This window comes from Pelophylax lessonae (assembly GCF_965119305.1).
Source record: "Pelophylax lessonae genome assembly, chromosome: 12".
Classification (NCBI taxonomy): domain Eukaryota; kingdom Metazoa; phylum Chordata; class Amphibia; order Anura; family Ranidae; genus Pelophylax; species Pelophylax lessonae.
The window spans coordinates 153,116,292-153,135,766 of NC_138779.1; the positions used below are offsets into that span (position 1 = coordinate 153,116,292).

The 19,475-nt window shown below is 48.6% G+C and overlaps 1 protein-coding gene across 2 annotated transcripts in view; it reads right to left on the reverse strand.

The window, feature by feature from the left end:
* LOC309567760 (GTPase KRas-like) overlaps nt 1-19,475 on the reverse strand; it is a 175,248-nt gene that overhangs the window by 24,708 nt on the left and 131,065 nt on the right. For both annotated transcript variants that reach the window (XM_082273207.1, XM_082273206.1), the window contains exon 4: nt 14,980-15,139. In XM_082273207.1, coding sequence (XP_082129333.1) covers nt 14,980-15,139 — 160 coding nt within the window. The remainder of the gene's footprint in view (nt 1-14,979; nt 15,140-19,475) is intronic.

The window sequence follows — 19,475 nt, forward strand, 5'->3', positions numbered from 1 at the left end:
CCTCCATTCAGCCAGATCCTTGAAGGCCGGGGACTCTTCAACCAGAATCATGGTTGCCTTGTTTATTCTGGAAACTGGAGGGTCCACCACCCGTGGCACATTACACTTTCCAAGAAGGGACTCATAGGGGTAACGCCTAGTAAAGAGCTTAGGGACCCCACGTGGAAGCTTTGTTTATCCCCACTCATTAACGACAATTCAGTCAAAATAGGCAGGGTAAGGAAACACCTTTGCTGCTTTGGATGGCTTGGGAGTGCAAAAGGGCACCTGCGCCTCCGTCCCAGCTTCAGCTGCGTCATCCATCTTCAGGGTCTCATGCACAGATACAATCCGTGCATCCACCAACACTTTTTCCTGCGCAGTCGCAGACATGGGGGAATCATCCCCACTATCAGAGGATTCCAGGCACGTGGTTGCAGACCCAGCAGGGTGACCCACGTCCGCAGCAGCCAAATCAGATTTAGGGTCTGATGAGACAACGGATGGATGGTTGGTACCTCGCAGCCTCAGAGAGGGGATCAGGTGGGTAAATGAGCTCCAAAAGACTCCATGAGTCACCAGGGGGACCCCACAAAAAGTGTAAAGCCCTAAGGGACAACCCCCACCGCACTTGCACCACCCGGTTGCCAGGCACAAAGCACCAAGCGATCCTCAGCAGAGAGGGAGAGGACCCCACCAGCCTCACCACACAGAGACAAGCACCTGCAGCCACCAGGAGAATCTGCACTACACATGCGGCGATCCTGGAGGTAAAATGATCCAGGAGTCAGCACCAGGGGATGACTGCCGAAATCCTCACCCACAGGGCTCCACTGTCATGGGCACTGCTATTTCCAGTTTCAAACCACAAGAAAATAGCTGCTGGACTACACAAACATGGCCTTTGTTTATAGAAACACACAGGCTACAACAAAATGGCGGCCCCCACGCAGCACCCTGATGCTTACAGGGACCCAGGATTGGGAGACCAGGCCTCAAGGACAGATCAAGGGCCTCTGGAAGGAGCCCGCACCAGGTACAAACCCACCTCCCCTTCGCACAATCGATTTTCCTGTCGCCCCTGGCCCCCATCGCCAGTTAGTGCCCTGCCCCCATCCCAGGAAAGTGGCCAGACCATCCACCAGGCGGGGACTGCTCCGGACAGAACCCCTCTCCATCAAACTGGGGGGCTGTTCACCAGAAGGAACGCTGCGACTCGGGCTGAGACCCGTTCATATGCGACCTCGGGAGGCGTTTAACTCGCAAGCCAGCCTCAGTCCAGTGGGGCTATGTCGCAACCGACCTAGTGTGGAGCAGAGGTCTGCGGGCGCTCGCTGGCCAGACTGGGGTGACCACTGGATCTAGGTTATCCAGCTCGTCGCCAGTCCAGCAGTTGATTGTAGATCTCATAGGAAAAAATCCAGGAGAAAAAAATTCACTGTCTGAAAAATGTTTGCCAGGACCAAAGATCCCAGCAAGGAAATGGGTCCTTACTCCTGATTAGGAGGAACAAAAACTGGGTGGCTATAGCAGATAGAGGGAGTATACCCCCTGGGACTGCCCATAGGTGTAGCCAGAGTTCTTTTCTGTGTAGTGTCCTACTCCTGTAGGGGGCAGTAAAACCCAATTTTGACGTACACCGGAGCTGTTTACGTCAAATAACAAAAGAGAAAATGTGGTTTGACAAAAGGTTTACACTGATGTTTACCGCGTTGAAAGTTGCAGTAAGCTATTCATCTATTGATCCAATTAGGATTGATGATTCACTTTCTCACACTGTGGTGTTTAATTGTAACCTTGCACATGGAATTACGTGTTTTGTCATGTCGTGTTGTAATGTCCAAATTATTTTAAATATGTATAAATAAGAAAAAAAATTGATACATTTTATTAATTGGTACCTTTAAAGTCCTTAATCTAGCTTATCAGGATTTTTTGTGCAAGATCTACACTACTGGGCAAAGGTTTTAGGCAGCTGTGAAAAATGCTGGAAATGAGGTGAAGTGCTACACTCGCAGGAGCCGCGGACTGGCCAAGCATGTCTCCAGACCTAAACCATATTGAGCATCTGTGAGGCATCCTCAAACGGAAGGTGGAGGAGCGCAAGGTCTCTAACATCCACCTGCCCCGTGATGTCGTCATGGAGTGGATGAGGACTCCAGTGGCAACCTGTGAAGCTCTGGTGAACTCCATGCCCAAGAGGGTTAAGGCAGTGCTGGAAAATAATGGTTGCCAAACAAAATATTGACACTTTGGGCCCAATTTAGACATTTTCACTTAGGAGTCACTTAGGGGGGACACTTTTGTTGCCAGCAGTTTAGACATTAATGGCTGTGTGTTGAGTAATTTTGAGGGGACAATAAATGTACAATTTTATACAAGCTGTACACTCACTACTTTACATTGTAACAAAGTGTAATTTCTTCAGTGTTGTCACATGAAAAGTTATAATAAAATATTTACAAAAATGTAAGGGGTGTACTCACTTTTGTGAGATACTGTATCTGTTATAGTAATTTATACATTCGATTTGACAACTGTGTGCCGCTACAGGTAAAATCAGGAATGAAAAGTGCCAGTGCTGCTACCATGTATGTTCCTGCGGCCACGTCATGACTTAACGGACTCCCGGAGTAGGACTGCAAGAATCCCTCTGGGGCATACAGAATTAAATAGAAGCCCCATTTATCGTGCATGAGCTGTATGGGCATTGATAGCAATTGCAAATTTAATTATATACTTTATATAATCGTAGTACAGTTCAATTTTCTTAGCCCTTGATATGTAAGGATATTACAAACAAAATATGCAGATAGATCAATATCCTCCTATGGTGATAATAAAAAGACGAACAATTCTTACAATTTAAATGATCTTTGCTGTAAAATTAGCCCACAGGGGAATGTCAGTGAAGCTGTCTTATTGAAAGGAAAAGTGAAAATCCATCAATTTTCTTTAAAGTTTAGGGAAGATGCCCCCATTGAGGGAAATCATAGGTCTTCCAAGGGGGAGCTCACTGTTTTTGGACTTCATACCCAAGATGTGTCTATATGCCCATTGCCAGGGCTCTTGCTTGGTTTTCCCTATATAATGGCAATCGCAAAGTAGCTTGTACACCACACCCTTTGTTCTGCAATTTGCGTAATGTTTGGGTTTGAGTTTTATACCGTTGGGTAAAGTTGGATTAGGTTTAATGTACATATACTGGCAACAGCCACATCCCCACAGGTGAAGGTGCCCGGATATTTCCAGGGGTTTCTAGGTCCTCCCTGATTATATTCGCTATGGACCAATTGGTTCTGAATTGACTTTACTCATCTGAAAGCAATAGCTGGTGAGCTAGGGACAAATGATCCCACCATGGGGTCTATAGTTAGAAGATGCCAGTATTTGTGAATAATTTGTTTCACTTGGCTATGTTGACTAGAGAATTTGGTTATAAGACGGGCTGAAGTATTGTCAGATGTTTTTGTTTTTTGTAATGTATGAAATCCTGTCTTGGTTTGTTACAGGTATGTCTGTAGGCCTTTTTAAAGCAAGTAGAATAGCCTCTAAGAAGGCAGGCTCTAAACTGATCTGCTTGTATTTTAAAAATGTGGTCATCTGAACAGTTTTGTCTTATCCTTAGTTATTGACCAAATTAAAGGACTGGGGTGAAAAATATTGGCATGCAGTATATTGTTCCCTGCTGTGGATTTTCGGTAAAGGCTACTACATAGATAGCCATTTTCATCTTTGTAGATATCGATGTCTAGGAAGGGAATAGATGTAGTATTGAATGTCATGGTAAAACTTAAGTTTAGCGGGTAATTATTAATTTTAAGGAGAAACTCCTGCAGGGGATCAGTTGAGACCTCTCACACCACAAACACATAATCTATGTATCGATACCAGAGTGCCACACAATCGGCAAAAGTGGCCATATCTTCTTCCAATTGTGGCAATACAATGAGTTTGTTGTCCAAACTCGAGTTTATCCTTAACCACAATTTTTTTTCAGCTTCAATAGATCCCATTACCTCCAGGTGCAGGGGCTAGTGATGGGGACCTGCTGTCCCCTGTCCCAGCCTCCTGGACAGGATCCGCAGGAAGGGGGTCCTGGGAGAAAACAGGTAAATCCCCCGCACGCGCGATCAATCGGCCCGTTACCGGCAGCGCACCCCCCCACCCAGCCCCCGAGGAGTAGCTCCAATCCCCCTATAGCCCCAGTAGTGAGTGGGGGGTGCGTGACAGGACAGAGGGGAACCCGGGAACGTGAGGGTCCGACCGTCCCAAGGAGCGGCCCGTGTCCACCCCAAAACCCGCCAGGGAGAGAGGGGGGAACAGTTTACTCACCATACCAGGAACAGGCGGGCGCTATCTCCTGACAGAACCCCTCTAAGCCGAAGTGGGGGGCTGTTGGCCAATAGAAACGCTGCGACTTGGGCCTAGACCCTGTCGCATGCGTCCTGGCAAGATGTTTAACTCGCAGGGCCAGTCCCCGTCCGGTGGGACTATGTTACGGCCAACCTAGCGCAGAGCTGGAGTCTGCGTGTGCTCGCTGGCCGGCTGGGGTGACCACTAGATCTATATATCCAGCCCGTCGCCCAGATCCGGCAAAGTTGCTTGTAGATCTCGCAGGAAAGAAATCCGGTGAACAACCTAATCTCAGCAAGGAACTAGGTCCTTACTCCTGACTAGGCAGATTCAAACTGACATCCTATAGCAGGGAGAGAGGGTATACCCCATGGGACTGCCCATAAGCGTAGCCAGAACTTTTTCAGCCTAGTGTCCTACTTCAGTAGGGGGCAGCATAACCCTACTACTATTGAGAACAGAAGACTGCGTCCGTCAATGAACAAGTCAATGAATGATAGAGAAATTGAACTATACTATTATATACAAACAATATAATTAAATTCCCAAATGCTATCTATGCCCATACAGCTCCTTCACGATATACAGGGCTTCTCTTTATTCCTGTATGCCCCCAGAGGGGTCCTTGCAGTCCAACTGTGGGAGTCCAGATGTGACCTGGCGGCAGGAACATACATGGTAGCAGCACTGGTACTTTTCATGCCAGATTTTACCTGCAGCACTCTGGTTTTCTGACTTTATTTTGATGGCCCTAGATTGATCAGTATGGAACTTTTCAAATCAAATGTATAAATTACTATAACAGATATATATATATATATATATATATATATATATATATATATATAGAATGGTATATGTATTAATGCTTTTATTTTAATTTCAGATAACAGTTTATATATCTTTCTTAGACATCTCTGAAAAATAAACTTTTGAAACGCATTAGGTGTCCATGATCTCTTAGATACACATATATTGTGATGCTTCTAGGTGTCCATAATCTCTATAGATGCGCATATATTTTGATGCTCTGTTATCAATCTCTATATATATTGCCGCATTTTTTGTTGTTATCTACATGTATTGTTTATATACATGTACTTTTATCCTTTTGTATAAATAAATGAAATAACTTTTTACTCATATACGTATATTCTTTTTCTAAAGTGCCCACATAGTCCCAACCCCAGAGGGTAATCTCCTTTTAGTCTAATACTAGGGATGATGGCACTATATAACCGAAGACCAGATAATTGTCTACTAACATGTTACAAAAGGTGAACTTATGCTTTCATTTGCAGAAATGCAGCCCCCAGCTTACAAGGAACCTCCACCAGGTCTCACTGTTGCCTGCAGACACTCATTGTACCACTCTCCAGCCCTTTGGCAAACAAACTGCCTCCTGCTACAGACAAATATTTCAAACTTTGAATCCTTATTCCAGAGCACCTGCTGACATTTTTCTGTGGCCCCGTTCCTTTGTTTTCCTGCATTGTTGAGTCACTTAGCCTTGTTTCCATGTTTGAGATAAATGGATTTTTGTAAAATCTTACCGTAAAATCCTTTTCTCTTAGCTCATTGACAGACGTAGTCCTCGGTGATACAGCACCTTCGGGTTATGTTGCCTCCACAGGAGTAGGACTAGACAGGAAATAAAATGCTCTGGCCACACCCTAGGGGCAGTCCCAGAGGGTATATCCTCTCTCTCTCTGCCTCAGCAAATCAGTTATGTCATAAAAGCAGTCTTTAGAGAATTTAACCCAACCCAACTCAAAAAAACAGAGGGGCGGGTACTACGTCTGTCAATGAGCTAAGAGAAAAGGATTTTACGGTAAGATTTTACAAAAATCCATTTTTCTCTATCGCTCATTGACAGACGTAGTCCTCGGTGATACAGCACCTTCGGGAAGTCCCAGAGCAGTATCACAAATGAGGGGTGGGAAAATGGAAATCAAATCCAAATCTAGAAGGCCCAACCGGTGCCAACTAGAATTTTACAATGCTCATCCTTAATGATGAGACTCAACAAAAAAATTTTCAAACAGAAAAAAACCCTCGAGGTAGACCACCGGTCTCCTCAAATTGCGGCCTGCAAAACCTTGCGGCCAAATGAGGCATCCGCCGATGCCATCACATCAATTTTATAAAATTTTGTAAAAGTATGTACCGACGACCAGGTGGCCACTTTACATACCTGGACCACTGACGCCTGATGGCGAAAGGCCCAGGAAGTACTGAGCGCTCGAGTGAAGTGCGCCCTAACAGGGAACGGAGGATTCCGACCCTTAATAGAATAAGCCTGTACCACCGTCTGACTGATCCATGTAGATATGGTCGCGGCAGACACAGGCAACCCCCTTCAAGGGCTATCCGTGATCACAAAAAGTGAGTCCGTCTTACGAAAACCACTTTAGGAAGGAAGGATGGATTCGGAAGAACCACCTTATCCCTATGAACCACCAGATCTGGGGAACGACAGGATAATGCGGCCAGTTCTGACACCCTGCGTAGAGAAGTAATGGCCATCAAGAAGGCCACCTTCTGGGAATGTAAGCAAGGGAATCTCCCTAATATCTTCAAAGAGAAGTTTCTGAAGAACCGACCACACTAAATTAAGATACCAGGCGGTAAGGGTGCGCGCACTGGCGGAGCCAGATGTCGCACCCCCTGGATGAAATTCAGCACCAAGGAATGATTAGCCAAAGGTTTCTTGAAAGAAGATTGCTAACGCCGAAAACCTGACCCTTGATCGTGCTCAAGGATAGTTTCTGCTCAACCCCTTGTTGCAGACAGACCAAAATTCGGGTCACCGAATAGGTATGTGGGGGAAATCCAATAGATTCACACCATGCAATATAAGACTTCCATGTGCTGGAAGTCGCTTTCCTTGCTTTAACTGGAGGTAGGAATAACTGAAGCTGACACTCCCTTGTCCTTCAGTACCTGGGTCTCAATGGCCAGGCCATTAAGCCAGCGACTGTAAAGCAAGATGGAAGATCGGTCCCTGAGACCGCAAATCCTCCCTGAGAGGAAGTCTCCAAGCTGCGTCCGCGACTAGCCTCGCCAAGTCGGCGTACCAGGCTCGACGAGGTCAATCCGGAATTTCCAGAATAACTGGAATTCCCTCCACCTCTATCCTGCGAAGAAGTTCCCGCAGCAACTTGAGAGGATGGAAGGCATGCCGTAGCTGATACTGCCCCCACAGGGCGATCAGCGTTTCTGCTGCGTCCGCTAGAGGATCGTGGCGCGAGCTACAAACCTCCGCACCTTCCTGTTAGGCTAAGGTGCCAACAGATCCACATCCGGGATGTCCCAATGAAGGGACAGCTAGGGAAAAACCTCTGGATGAAGAGGCCATATGCGATTGGATCCGAATCGGGCTGCTCTAGAGCTGCTCGATCCAGTAAATCAGACAAAATCTGATCGCTCTCGGTTCCGATACCCTTACTGGTAATCTGGATACTATCGGAAGAAATGACTTCCCCTGGTTGAGCATCGGAGACTTCCTGGTCCGCTCGCTCAACCGGATCCGATTGTCCAGGGAATCGGAATTCTGATTCCATTAAAAAAGAATCTCCTTCAGGAGAATTCGGGTATGAGACTGGGTATACGGTACTACCTCTAAGAAGGCCACCATCAGTCCCAGCCAATTGACGGACAGCAACATCCGAATCGTTGACTGAACCTTCTGGAGTTTCCCAGCAAGGAGAAACTCTTGCCCAGGATGTATCCAACCTTAGGCCCAGATAGTTCAGTCTCCTGGTGGGAACCAGGGATGATCTTTGGGAAAGCGAAAAAACGCTGATGTCCTGCGATGATGGGGATATAAAGATAGGCATCCTATATGTCTATGGACGCCAGGAAATCTCTTTGATGCAGGGAGGCCACCACTGTACGGATGGACTCTATTTCTTCCCAAGTCCAGATTTGGACGCACCTTGCCCTCTTTCCTGGGCATTGTGAATAGGTTCGAATAGAACCCCTGAAACCGTTCAATGTTAGAAGGGAAGAATCGCACCGGTGGAAGTGATCGAAACTCGATCCTGTGTCCTCCAGAAACCGGTGAAAACATCCCCCCCCCACCCCAGAGATGGGTAGGGGCGCATCAGGCTATATTCTTCAGGCTTGGCTGAGCCGGACTCTTTGTTTACCCGACCAGCGCCCTTGGAAACCCCTCTAAAGGGGCTTTGGAGGGTTTCGCCTTATCGCCCGCCCTCGCGGAACAAACAACTCTATATGAGCAGAAAAGGAATGTCCTCGTTAGTTACGAGGTCTTTTTATCCTAACAGTCTGTGGCAAGACAGCAGGTGGTACCGTCTATCCTATAAAGAGGAATTCCTCAAACGGATAGCACCTAGCCATGCGTTTGGAAATAACAGAGGTTCGTTTCAAAACGACCCCATTTGGGTAAAGGAAAATCCTTCGCCCTTTTGGTAGGCTAACAAATACCAAAAAGGAATCTCAGTCTCAGCTACCTCTGCCGGTGTAACCTCAAGACTAAAAGGTTTCCCGGACGGACACAACTAGTGCATCCACCACTCTTGTGCTATGGCGGAGGCAGAAACGTGCTCCTCACTGCTGAGGAGATATTACCTGAGACAACAGCCCCCTAAGAGGGACCTGCAACTGCATTGACCAGCTCCGAATCCGTATCTGAAGTATCTGATAAACAATAAGGGTAGGCGGGGGTCGCTACTTGACCCCCGTCCCTGACAGGCCACCTCCACCCGGGATACCAAAGACTCCAAAACTGCCGATAATGCATTAAAAACAAGTGGGGTACTGGAGGGTCCTGCGGCCACCTTGAGGGGATCAGGTGGGGATACCTATGCGGCAGGGTCAATGATTATACAAGACACTTGCCAGCGACAAAAAATGACAAAGTAAAAAAAAAAAAAAAAACGTTTTTTTTTTGTCCCCCAGTCGCAACAGCGCCCCTCAGTGTTACCTGCCTTTTTGGACCCCACAGAGAGAGAGACAGACCCCAAGGCTCATCCCTGATGCACAGAAGTTTTCATCAGCTTGCTCAGTGCTTGTCTTGTTACAGACAGGAAGTCTTTGGCCCTATTTCCTGGGTAAAAGAGGCGGCTCCGCCCCTTAACACGCCTGTCGGCTCCTCCCCCTGGCTCCATGAGGTGTTTGAGTCACCTCAAACATGGCCGCCCCCATGCTGGAGACACGAGGCTACACCAAAATGGCGGCCTCGTGCGATCTACCAGACAATGGCGGCGGCCTGCACAGAATAGCGGCATGTCTGCAGAAGGATCTCGGCCTCACAACCCTTCACCCTCATGGTGGTCAGCGTGGTCGGAGGTACCGGACCCTACCGGGCCGTATGCGGTCCGTGGCCGTCGGGAGGCATCTGCTTAGCTGGAGGAATGATCTGGAATGCAGTATACATGTATAGACATCGCCCTGTGGCTACTGACAGGTAGGATACCTTATACTATCACAGTAAAGTTCTAGTACTGCCACTGACTACAATCATTTTCACATTTTTACAATTAGATTGTCAGCTCCCAAACCAAGCCTCCTGGCTTCTTGTACACAAAAATCACACTCAATTAGGGGGATCTGTGACATGTTGTAGGATAGAGGGGAACCCATCCTTACCATTACAGAGAGGGGCCCGCGTTCACCACAAGACCCGTCAGGGGGAAAGGGGGAACATACTACTCACCATACCGGAACCAGGCGGGCGCCAACTCCTGACAGTACCCCTCTCCACCGAGGTAGGAGGGCTGTCGACCAATACGGGCGCCGTGACTCATGGTCTTTGGCGTTTCAGCGAGACGTTTAACTCGCAGGGTCAGTCCCCGTCCAGTGGGACTATGTCGCGGCCGACCCAGCGAGGAGCTATGGCCTGCACGCGCTCGTAGGCTGAACTGGGGTGACCACTGGATCTCAACATCCCGCCCGTCGCCCAGTTCAGCTTTCTTGCTTGAAGATCTCACAGGAACACTGTCTTAAAAAATTATTTTCTAAGAAAAAAATCCTGCCAGGACCGAAGATCCCAGCAAGGTATCTAGGTCCTTACTCCTGACTAGACAGAAAAAAACTGATTTGCTGAGGCAGAGAGAGAGAGGATATACCCTCTGGGACTACCCCTAGGGTGTGGCCAGAGCATTTTATTTCCTGTCTAGTCCTACTCCTGTGGAGGCAACATAACCCGTAGGTGCTGTATCACCGAGGACTACGTCTGTCAATGAGCGATAGAGAAAAATGGATTTTTGTAAAATCTTACCGTAAAATCCTTTTCTCTTAAGCTCATTGACAGACACAGTCCTCTTTGATTAATATCAAATTGGGTTATACTGCCCTCTACAGGAGTAGGACACTAGGCAGAAGAAAACGTTCTGGCCACACCTTAGGGGCAGTCCCAGAGGGTATATCCTCTCTCTCTCTGCTACAGGATGTCAGTTATGTCACAAAGCAGTGTCAGAGAATTTAACCCAACCCAACTCAATAATAGAGGGGCGGGTACTGCGTCTGTCAATAAGCTTAAGAGAAAAGGATTTTACGGTAAGATTTTACAAAAATCCATTTTTCTCTGTCGCTCATTGACAGACGCAGTCCTCTTTGATTAATATCAAATTGGGACGTCCCAAAGCAGTGCCACAAATGAGGGGTGGGATAATGGAAATCAAAATCCAATCTAGAAGGCCCAACCGGTGCCAACTAGAAGTTTTAAAGGCTCATCAGACAAAAGGATGAGACTCCCAACAGAAAAAAACCCTCGAGGTAGACCAACGGTCTCCTCAAATTGCGGCCTGCAGAACCTTGCGGCCAAAAGAGGCATCCGACGATGCCTATGTCTATGGACGCCAGGAAATCCCCCTGATGCAGGGAGGCCACCACTGTTCGGATGGACTCCATCTTGAATTTTTGTACCCGGACAAAACACTTGAGTGCTCTCAAGTCCAGAATTGGACGCACCTTGCCCTCTTTCCTGGGTATTGTGAACAGGTTTGAATAGAAAAAATGTTCTGTCCAAGGAACGGGAACTACCCCTCCTTGTTGCATCAAGTCCATTACTGCCCCCCGCAAAGCTTTTAAGCGATCCGGGGATAGTCGAATATTGGAAGGGAAGAATTGCACCGGTGGAAGTGATCGAAACTCGATCTTGTATCCTGACCGTATGACCTCGCGAACCCATTTTTCTGGGATCCTGGAAAGCCATGGATCCGGAAACCGGTGAAGGACGTCCCCCCACCCCAGAGATGGGTGGGGGCGCACCTTCAGGCTGTATTGGTCTTATTTCCAGGTTTGGCTGAGCCGGACTCTGAGGACCACTGCTGAAACCGATGCACGCCCAACAATGGAGTGGCGTCCAGGGCGGCGTCACAGATGAACTGTGACTTTATTTAGTCTGGAAATCGGTGAGTCCACCAATGGTGGTACCGTCCATCTCTTAAGGAGGGATTCCTCAAACGGATAGCGCCAGCAATGCGTTTGGAAATAGCAGGGGTTCGTTTCGGACGACCCCATTCTTTAATTAGATTACCAAAACATTTGGGCAAGGGAAAAACCTTCGCCATTTTGGTAGGCTTGCTAGTACCAAGGAATTTCAGTATCAGCTACCTCTGCCGGTGTAACCTCAAGACTTAAGGTTTCCCGGACAGACACAACTAGTGCATCCACCAACGCTTCTTGTGCTATGGCGGAGGCAGAAACGTCCTCCTCACTGTCTGAGGAGACCGTACCTGAGACAGCAGCCCCAGAAGAGGGACCTGCAGCTACAGTGACAAGCTCAGAATCCGTATCTGAAGTGTCAGATGAAATAGGGGTAGGCGGGGGTCGCTTTCTTGCCCCCCCCGTCCCTGACAGGCCACCTCCACCCGGGATACAAAAGACTCCAAAACCGCTGACAATGCATCAATCATAAGTGGGGAACTGGAGGGTCCTGCGGCCACCTCGAGGGGATCAGATGGGGATACATGTGTGGCAGGGTCCATGATTAATCCAAGACACTTGCCAGCAAACAAAAATTGCAAAAGAAAAAAAAAAAAAAAAACAGAGAAAGAGAGAGACCCCAAGGGCTCACCACCTGATGCACCAAAGCTTCTATCGAACTGCTCTCAGCGCTGTCCTTTACAGAACAGGAAGTCTGTGGATCGTTTTCCCGGGTAAAGGAGGTGGCTCCGCCCCTTTACACGCCTTCCGGCGCTGCCCCTGCTACTCCTCAAGGTAGCTGGGCGTCTCCAAAATGGCCGCCCCCATGCAGGAGACATGAGGCTACGCCAAAATGGCGGCCCCGCGGGAGGATGGCGGCGGCCTGCGCCTGTGGAAAGATGGCGGCGGCCTGCTAAAACGTGCGGCCTGCGGGAGGATGGCGGCGGCGGATGACGGTAGTCCAGGTAACTGCAACCTTATGCATAAGGTAGGATCATATTACCCTCTTACATGGCCATCCTAAATAGTAATGCCAGCCCCTGACCTCAGTCATGGTCCCTTTACAGTGCCCACTCTTTACAGTGACTATCCGATAGTCAGCTCCCAAACCAAGCCTCCTGGTTCTTATTCACCAAATCACACTCAAGAGGGAAATCTGTGACATGTTATAGGATAGAGGGTGGACCCAGGATCAAGAGGGTCCGACCATCCACAGAGGTGCCCGTGTCTATTCCCAAAACCCGACAGGGGAGAGGGGGAACATACTACTCACCATACCGGAACCGGCGGGCACCCACTCCTAACAGAACCCCTCTCCACCGAGGTGGGGGGGCTGTCGACCAATACGGACGCCGCGACTCAGTTTCCAACTGGTCGTCGGCATCCTGGCGAGACGTTTAACTCACGGGGCCAGTCCCTGTCCAGTGGGACTATGTCGCGGCCGACCCAGCGCGAAGCTAGGGCCTGCACGCGCTCGTAGGCTGACTGGGGTGACCACTGGATCTTAACTTCCAGCCCGTCGCCCAGTTCCAGCAAAATTGTTGAAATGTGTCGCGGCCGATCCAGCGCGGAGCTGGAATCTGCACGCGCTTGTAGGCCGGCTGGGGTGACCACTGGACCTCAAAATCCAGCCCGTTGCCCAGATCCGGCATAATTGCTTGAAGATCTCACAGGAACAACTGGAGAAAAAAGCTGCCTAAAAAAGAACATTTTTTCTAAAAAATCTTGCCAGGACCAAAGATCCCAGCAAGGAACTTAGGTCCTTACTCCTGACTAGACAGAAAAAAACTGACATCCTGTAGCAGAGAGAGAGAGAGAGGATATACCCTCTGGGACTGCCCCTAAGGTGTGGCCAGAACGTTTTCTTCTGCCTAGTGTCCTACTCCTGTAGAGGGCAGTATAACCCAATTTGATATTAATCAAAGAGGACTGCGTCTGTCAATGAGCGACAGAGAAATGGCTTTTTCAGCTGTAATTCTTCCATGAAGACCACTTCTGGCCAGATTTCTCCAGACAGTAGATAGGTGTACCTGGGTCCCACTGGTTTCTGCCAGTTCTGTGCCAATGACACCGCTGGACATCTTCTGATATCGAAAGGAAGTAAACAGGAGGTGTCTTTCTTCTGCTGCATTAAGTTTCCTTGGCCAACCACTGAGTCTGCGCTCCTCTATGTTGCCTGTTTGTGCCTCTTCAAAAGAGTTAACAGAGCATCTTGAAACCCCAGTCTGCTTTGAAATCTTTGTCCTGGGACAGACATTGTTGATGCAGTATAACTACCTTGTGTGATGTTGCTGTGTTTAGGCTTGCCATGGTGTATGACCTGTGACATGAAACGGTCTTCTACTAACTCACCATAGTAGTAGAGTTTGGCTGTTCCTCACCCAGTTTAAAGCCTTCTACACAGGTGCTTCAATTAAAGCGGAGCTCCAGTCATTTGTGTTTATTAAAAGTCAGCAGCTATAAAAGTGTAGCTGCTTAGTTTTAATAATCACACACTCACCTGTCCCAGTGATGTGTCACCTGAACCATCGCTTGTCTCCCTCTCCTCTCCCCAGCACTTCAACTGTGTGCACCAAACAGTGACAGCTTGCGGCTTTACAGCCAGGTGCGCACAGCACATGAGTGAGCCGCATGCTGAATGGTCCCGCAGTCTTTCAGGACTTGTGTCGTGTCCCAGAAGACTGCAGGGAGGGGGGAGAGGCCATCTGAGCAGAAGTGGGAGCAGGGACCTGTCAAAATGATGTACCTGCTTCCCCACCAAAAAATGACATGCCAAATGTGACATGGGGGTGGGGAGTGCTTGAAGCAGAACTCCCCGTTGTGGGTCGAGCTCTGTTTTAATGAGACGTTAATGCAAGCGTACAAAATGTGCAAGTGTAAGAATTGATGCTGGTGTGAAGCCAAAGGATAGTCACATGAAATATTAATTGGATTTAGACTTTTTCGGTTCGTTCACTTTGGATTTTGAAAATTAATATAAACAAACAATTAAAATATATTTTTGAAAGCATTCTTTTTTTATAGCATTTTTTCATGCCTGCACAAAACTTTTGCACAATACTGTATAACTGCAGCAGTAGCAGAATATAAAGACATCTCATTCTGGTTGTGAGCAGGCCATGAATAATCCTAAACCGATTTCAAAAAGCTGGAAGAAGTTGAACAAACAGAAGAACACCACCTCTAGCTGAAACCTAGTGCAACCATTCAGCAAGTTGAAGATTTTGAAAAAGTAAGCTCAAAAGAACTCACCTGTCTTGTCTTAGCAGAGGTTTCTATGAACGGAATCCCATAACTCTTTGCTAGCTCTTGTGCTTGTTTTGTGTCCACTGTTCGTGATGGGAGGTCACATTTGTTACCAACTAATACCATAGGCACGTCATCAGAATCTTTTACTCGGTTGATCTGTTCTCTGCGTATGAAAAAGACCATAGCTGATATGAAGTGAATAATGTCTCAGTCTATCTAAATATTGGTACTTTATTTTTTTTTTCTTGGTAGATTTTGGTGAATGTAATCATCCACTGGCTTCTTGGATCTCTGTGTCCATTATTGAATTTAAAGTCAAACTTGAGTTTAAACCAACTAAATACATTCAAGATGCAGTACAACAAAAATGTATTCAAAGTCCTACAGTTTGTTTCCCTTCGAAAGCAGCCACATCCTGCGTTAAAGAGACTATAGTGCAGCATGTCCCTAATGCATGCTGCTTGTGCAGCTAAGCGCTCTATGTGCAATTACATCCGAACACCGCTGCAGACACTTGACACCTTGTCACTGCTTTGTACAGAAGGAGCAGCCACAACTATGCGCATCCATCTGTGCATTACACATTTTTTCCATGTGAATGAGGCCTAAGAATTTGAACACCTTTTGTTTTGAGGCATCTGTAAAATATTGATTTCATAATATGCAGGGTACAAAAGTAGGAGTAGGAGGATACAACAGTAGGAGACTCCCGGAATCTCAACCTAAAGTACATTTCTAAAGAGTATATATACACACACACACACACACCTATACAGTGGGTAAAACAGGATTTTTGACTTACCTTAAAATCCTTTTCTCTTAAGTTCATAGACGGACGCAATCCTCTGATCCATATCAGTAGGGTTATACTTCCCCTACAGGAGTAGGACACTAGGCAGAAAAAAAGTTCTGGCTATGCCTATGGGCAGTCCCGGAGGCAACACCCTCTCTCTTCCTGCATAGGATGTCAGTTTTGTAGCAAAGCAGTGTCAGAAAAGTAACACCAACCCAAATACAAATAGAGGGGCGGGTACTGCGCCTGTCAATGAACTTAAGAGAAAAGGATTTTACAGTAAGTCAAAAATCCAGTTGTCTATCGTTCATTGATGGACACAGTCCTCTGATCCATATCAGTAGGGACGTCCCAAAGCAGTGCCATAAAATGAGGGGTGGGAACAGTAAAGAACAAGTCCCCAAGGCTAAACACAGCCAACCAGGCAACATAGGACTCATCAGAAAAAGATAATGAGGCCCAACTGAAACAAACAGTAAACACCCTCAATGCATTCCAAAAGCCCTCCAGACAGCAGCCAGCAAAACTTTGCAGCCAAAAGAGGCATCTGCAGATGCCAGCACATCCACCTTATAGAAATTGGTAAAGGTGTGAACAGACAACAAGGGAGCCATGCTACCTGAAGCACAGATGCCTGTATGGTGAAAAGCCCAGGAAGCACTAGGCGCCCGAGTAGAAGGTGCCGAAACAGGGAAAGGTAGGACCTGACCCTCAATTGAATTAGACTGCACCACCGTCTGTCCGATCCATCTGAAAACAGTCGCAGCAGACGCAGGCAGCCCTGTTCTTGGGCCATCCGCGAGTACAGAGAGCGAACCTGAGTGCCCGATTTACATCCAGAGTATGCAATGCATAATCCTTCGGTTGTTTGGGCTTAGGACGCTGAGACGGTAATAAAATGTCCTCGTTCAAGTGAACACTAGAAAACGGAATTTTTGTAAAATCTTACCTGTAAAATTCCTTTCTCTGAGTCCTCCGACAGTCGCCGCCTCTTCATATTCGTCACATATGGGGTATTAGACTAGACTTTGCTCCGAAGGAGTAGCTAGGCAACAGAATATGTTAACAATAAAGCTTTAACATATCCCACCCTCAAGGGGTGGTCCCCTCAGTCAATACCCTCCTACTTCCTGCAACCATATCTCAGTTTTAGTGGAATAGCAGTAGAGTATACATTCAAACCCCAAAAGAGGGGCGGGGGCGGCGACTGTCGGAGGACTCAGAGAAAGGAATTTTACAGGTAAGATTTTACAAAAATTCCGTTTTCTCTTACGTCCTCCGACAGTCGCCGCCTCTTCATATTCGTCACATATGGGGACGTCCCAAAGCAGTGCAAACATGAGGGGTGGGAAACGCATCCGCGCCGAAAGGCAACGCAGTCTCCACATCAAAGAAAGGAACCTTACCAAAGGAAGGAAACCAGCTGGGCAACAGCAAAAATAAGTGCTCAACAGGAGCAACAACCCAGGAAAAGACAAAAAACCAGGGGATACAAAACTTATCCCAACAGCCAGGAGTCCCCAACAAGGGACCCTAGGGAACAGCCGCACTAAGAACCTTGTGGCCAAAGGAAGCATCCGCCGATGCCTGAACATCTACTTTGTAGAATTTTGTGAAAGTGTGTACGGTCGACCAAGTCGCCGCCTTACACACCTGGGCTACAGAAGCCCCATGACGACAGGCCCAAGACGTACTCAGAGATCTAGTAGAGTGCGCCTTCACAGGCACAGGGGGAACCTTCCCCTGCAAGGCATAGGCCTGTTCAATGGTCTGCCTGATCCATTTGGCAATGGTAGAGGCGGAAGCCGCCATGCCCTTCCGAGGACCCTCTGGAAGAACAAACAAGGAGTCCGTCTTTCGAAAAGACTCAGTCGATTTAAGGTAAACCCTAATCGCCCGAACAACATCCAGAGAATGCAATCTCACCTCCTTTGGATGTTTAGGCTTCGTGCACAACGAAGGCAAAACAATATCCTCGTTAAGATGGAATTCCGAAACTCGTTTCGGCAGAAAAGAAGGATTAGGTCGCAAGACCACCTTATCCAAATGAACAACCAGGTACGGAGACTTGCAGGACAAAGCCGCCAGTTCCGACACTCTGCGAGCCGAAGTGATCGCCACCAAAAAGGCGACCTTTTTGGACAACATAGACAACGAGATCTCCCTGATCTGTTCAAAAGGAGCACGTTGTAACACAGACAGGACTAGATTCAAGTCCCAAGGGGGCAAGGGATCCCTCCTAGGAGGAACCAGATGCCGCACACCCTGAATAAAAGTGCCAACCAAGGAGTTGGAAGCCACGGGACGTTGAAACAGAACGGCCAGCGCAGACACCTGACCCTTTATCGTAGCCAGCGCCAAACGCTGATCGACACCCGTCTGAAGGAAAGCCAGCACACGGGAAACCGAGTACGTGCGGGGTGAAAACCCCCTGGACTCACACCAGGCAAAATAGGCCTTCCAAGTACGGTAATAAACCTTTCCCGAGGAAGACTTCCTCGCGTTGATCAAGGTATGAACAACCTCTGGAGAGAGACCCTTCTCCTTCAGGACCTCGGTCTCAACAGCCAGGCCGTCAAAGCCAGCGACTGTAAAGCAGGATGGTAAATCGGTCCTTGAGACAGTAGATCGTCCCGAAGAGGCAGACGCCAGGGGGCGTCGACCGCCAGATTCACGAGGTCTGCGTACCAGGACCGGCGAGGCCAGTCCGGTGCCACAAGAATCACCGTGCTGCGTTCCGAGTGTAACCTGCGAAGGAACCGGGACAGCAACTGAATCGGTGGAAACGCGTACATCAGCCTGTACTGATGCCACGGGGCCACTAACGCGTCCGACGCGTCTGCCCGAGGGTCGCGCGTCCTTGCCACGAACCTCTTCACCTTGTAGTTGAGGCGAGATGCGAACAGGTCCACATCTGGAAGACCCCACTTCGCGCACAACATCTGGAAGACAGCCGGGTGGAGAGACCATTCCCCCTGATCCAGGGTCTGGCGACTCAGATAGTCCGCCTGCCAGTTCTCCACTCCCGGAATGTGAACCGCCGTTATCGCCGGGACATGAGTCTCGGCCCAAGACAGAATGTCGGCCACTTCTCGAGCCGCTCGGGCACTCCTGGTGCCCCCTTGGTGGTTGATGTAGGCCACCGCCGTGGCATTGTCCGTCTGCACCCGAACCGGGCAGCCCTGCAGCCGGTCCGTCCAGCGATGAAGACAGAGCCTTATCGCACGCAATTCCAGAATGTTGATCGGGAGAGAAGACTCCCCCTCCGACCAGGTCCCCTGGGCGGACAGAACGCCCAGGACACCACCCCAGCCCGACAGGCTGGCATCCGTGGTGATTATCGTCCACGAGATCGGACGAAACGACTTGCCCCCGGACACCAACGGGGACTGGAGCCACCACAGAAGGTTTTCCCTGGTGCGAAGACTCAACGAGATCTGAAGATCCAGAGACTGAGGTCGCCCGTCCCACTTGGACAAGATCTCCGCCTGGAGACCCCGCGTGTGAAACTGCGCGAAAGGAATCGCCTCGAAAGCCGAGACCATCAATCCCAGACATCTCATACACGTCCGCAGAGACGAGTTCGGAACGTCCCTGAGGGACCTGACTTCCTCCTGAAGAGTCCTGAGTTTGTCTTCCGGCAGGAAGACCCTCGCCTGCACCGAGTCCAGTATCATTCCCAGATAGGGAAGACGAACCGACGGAC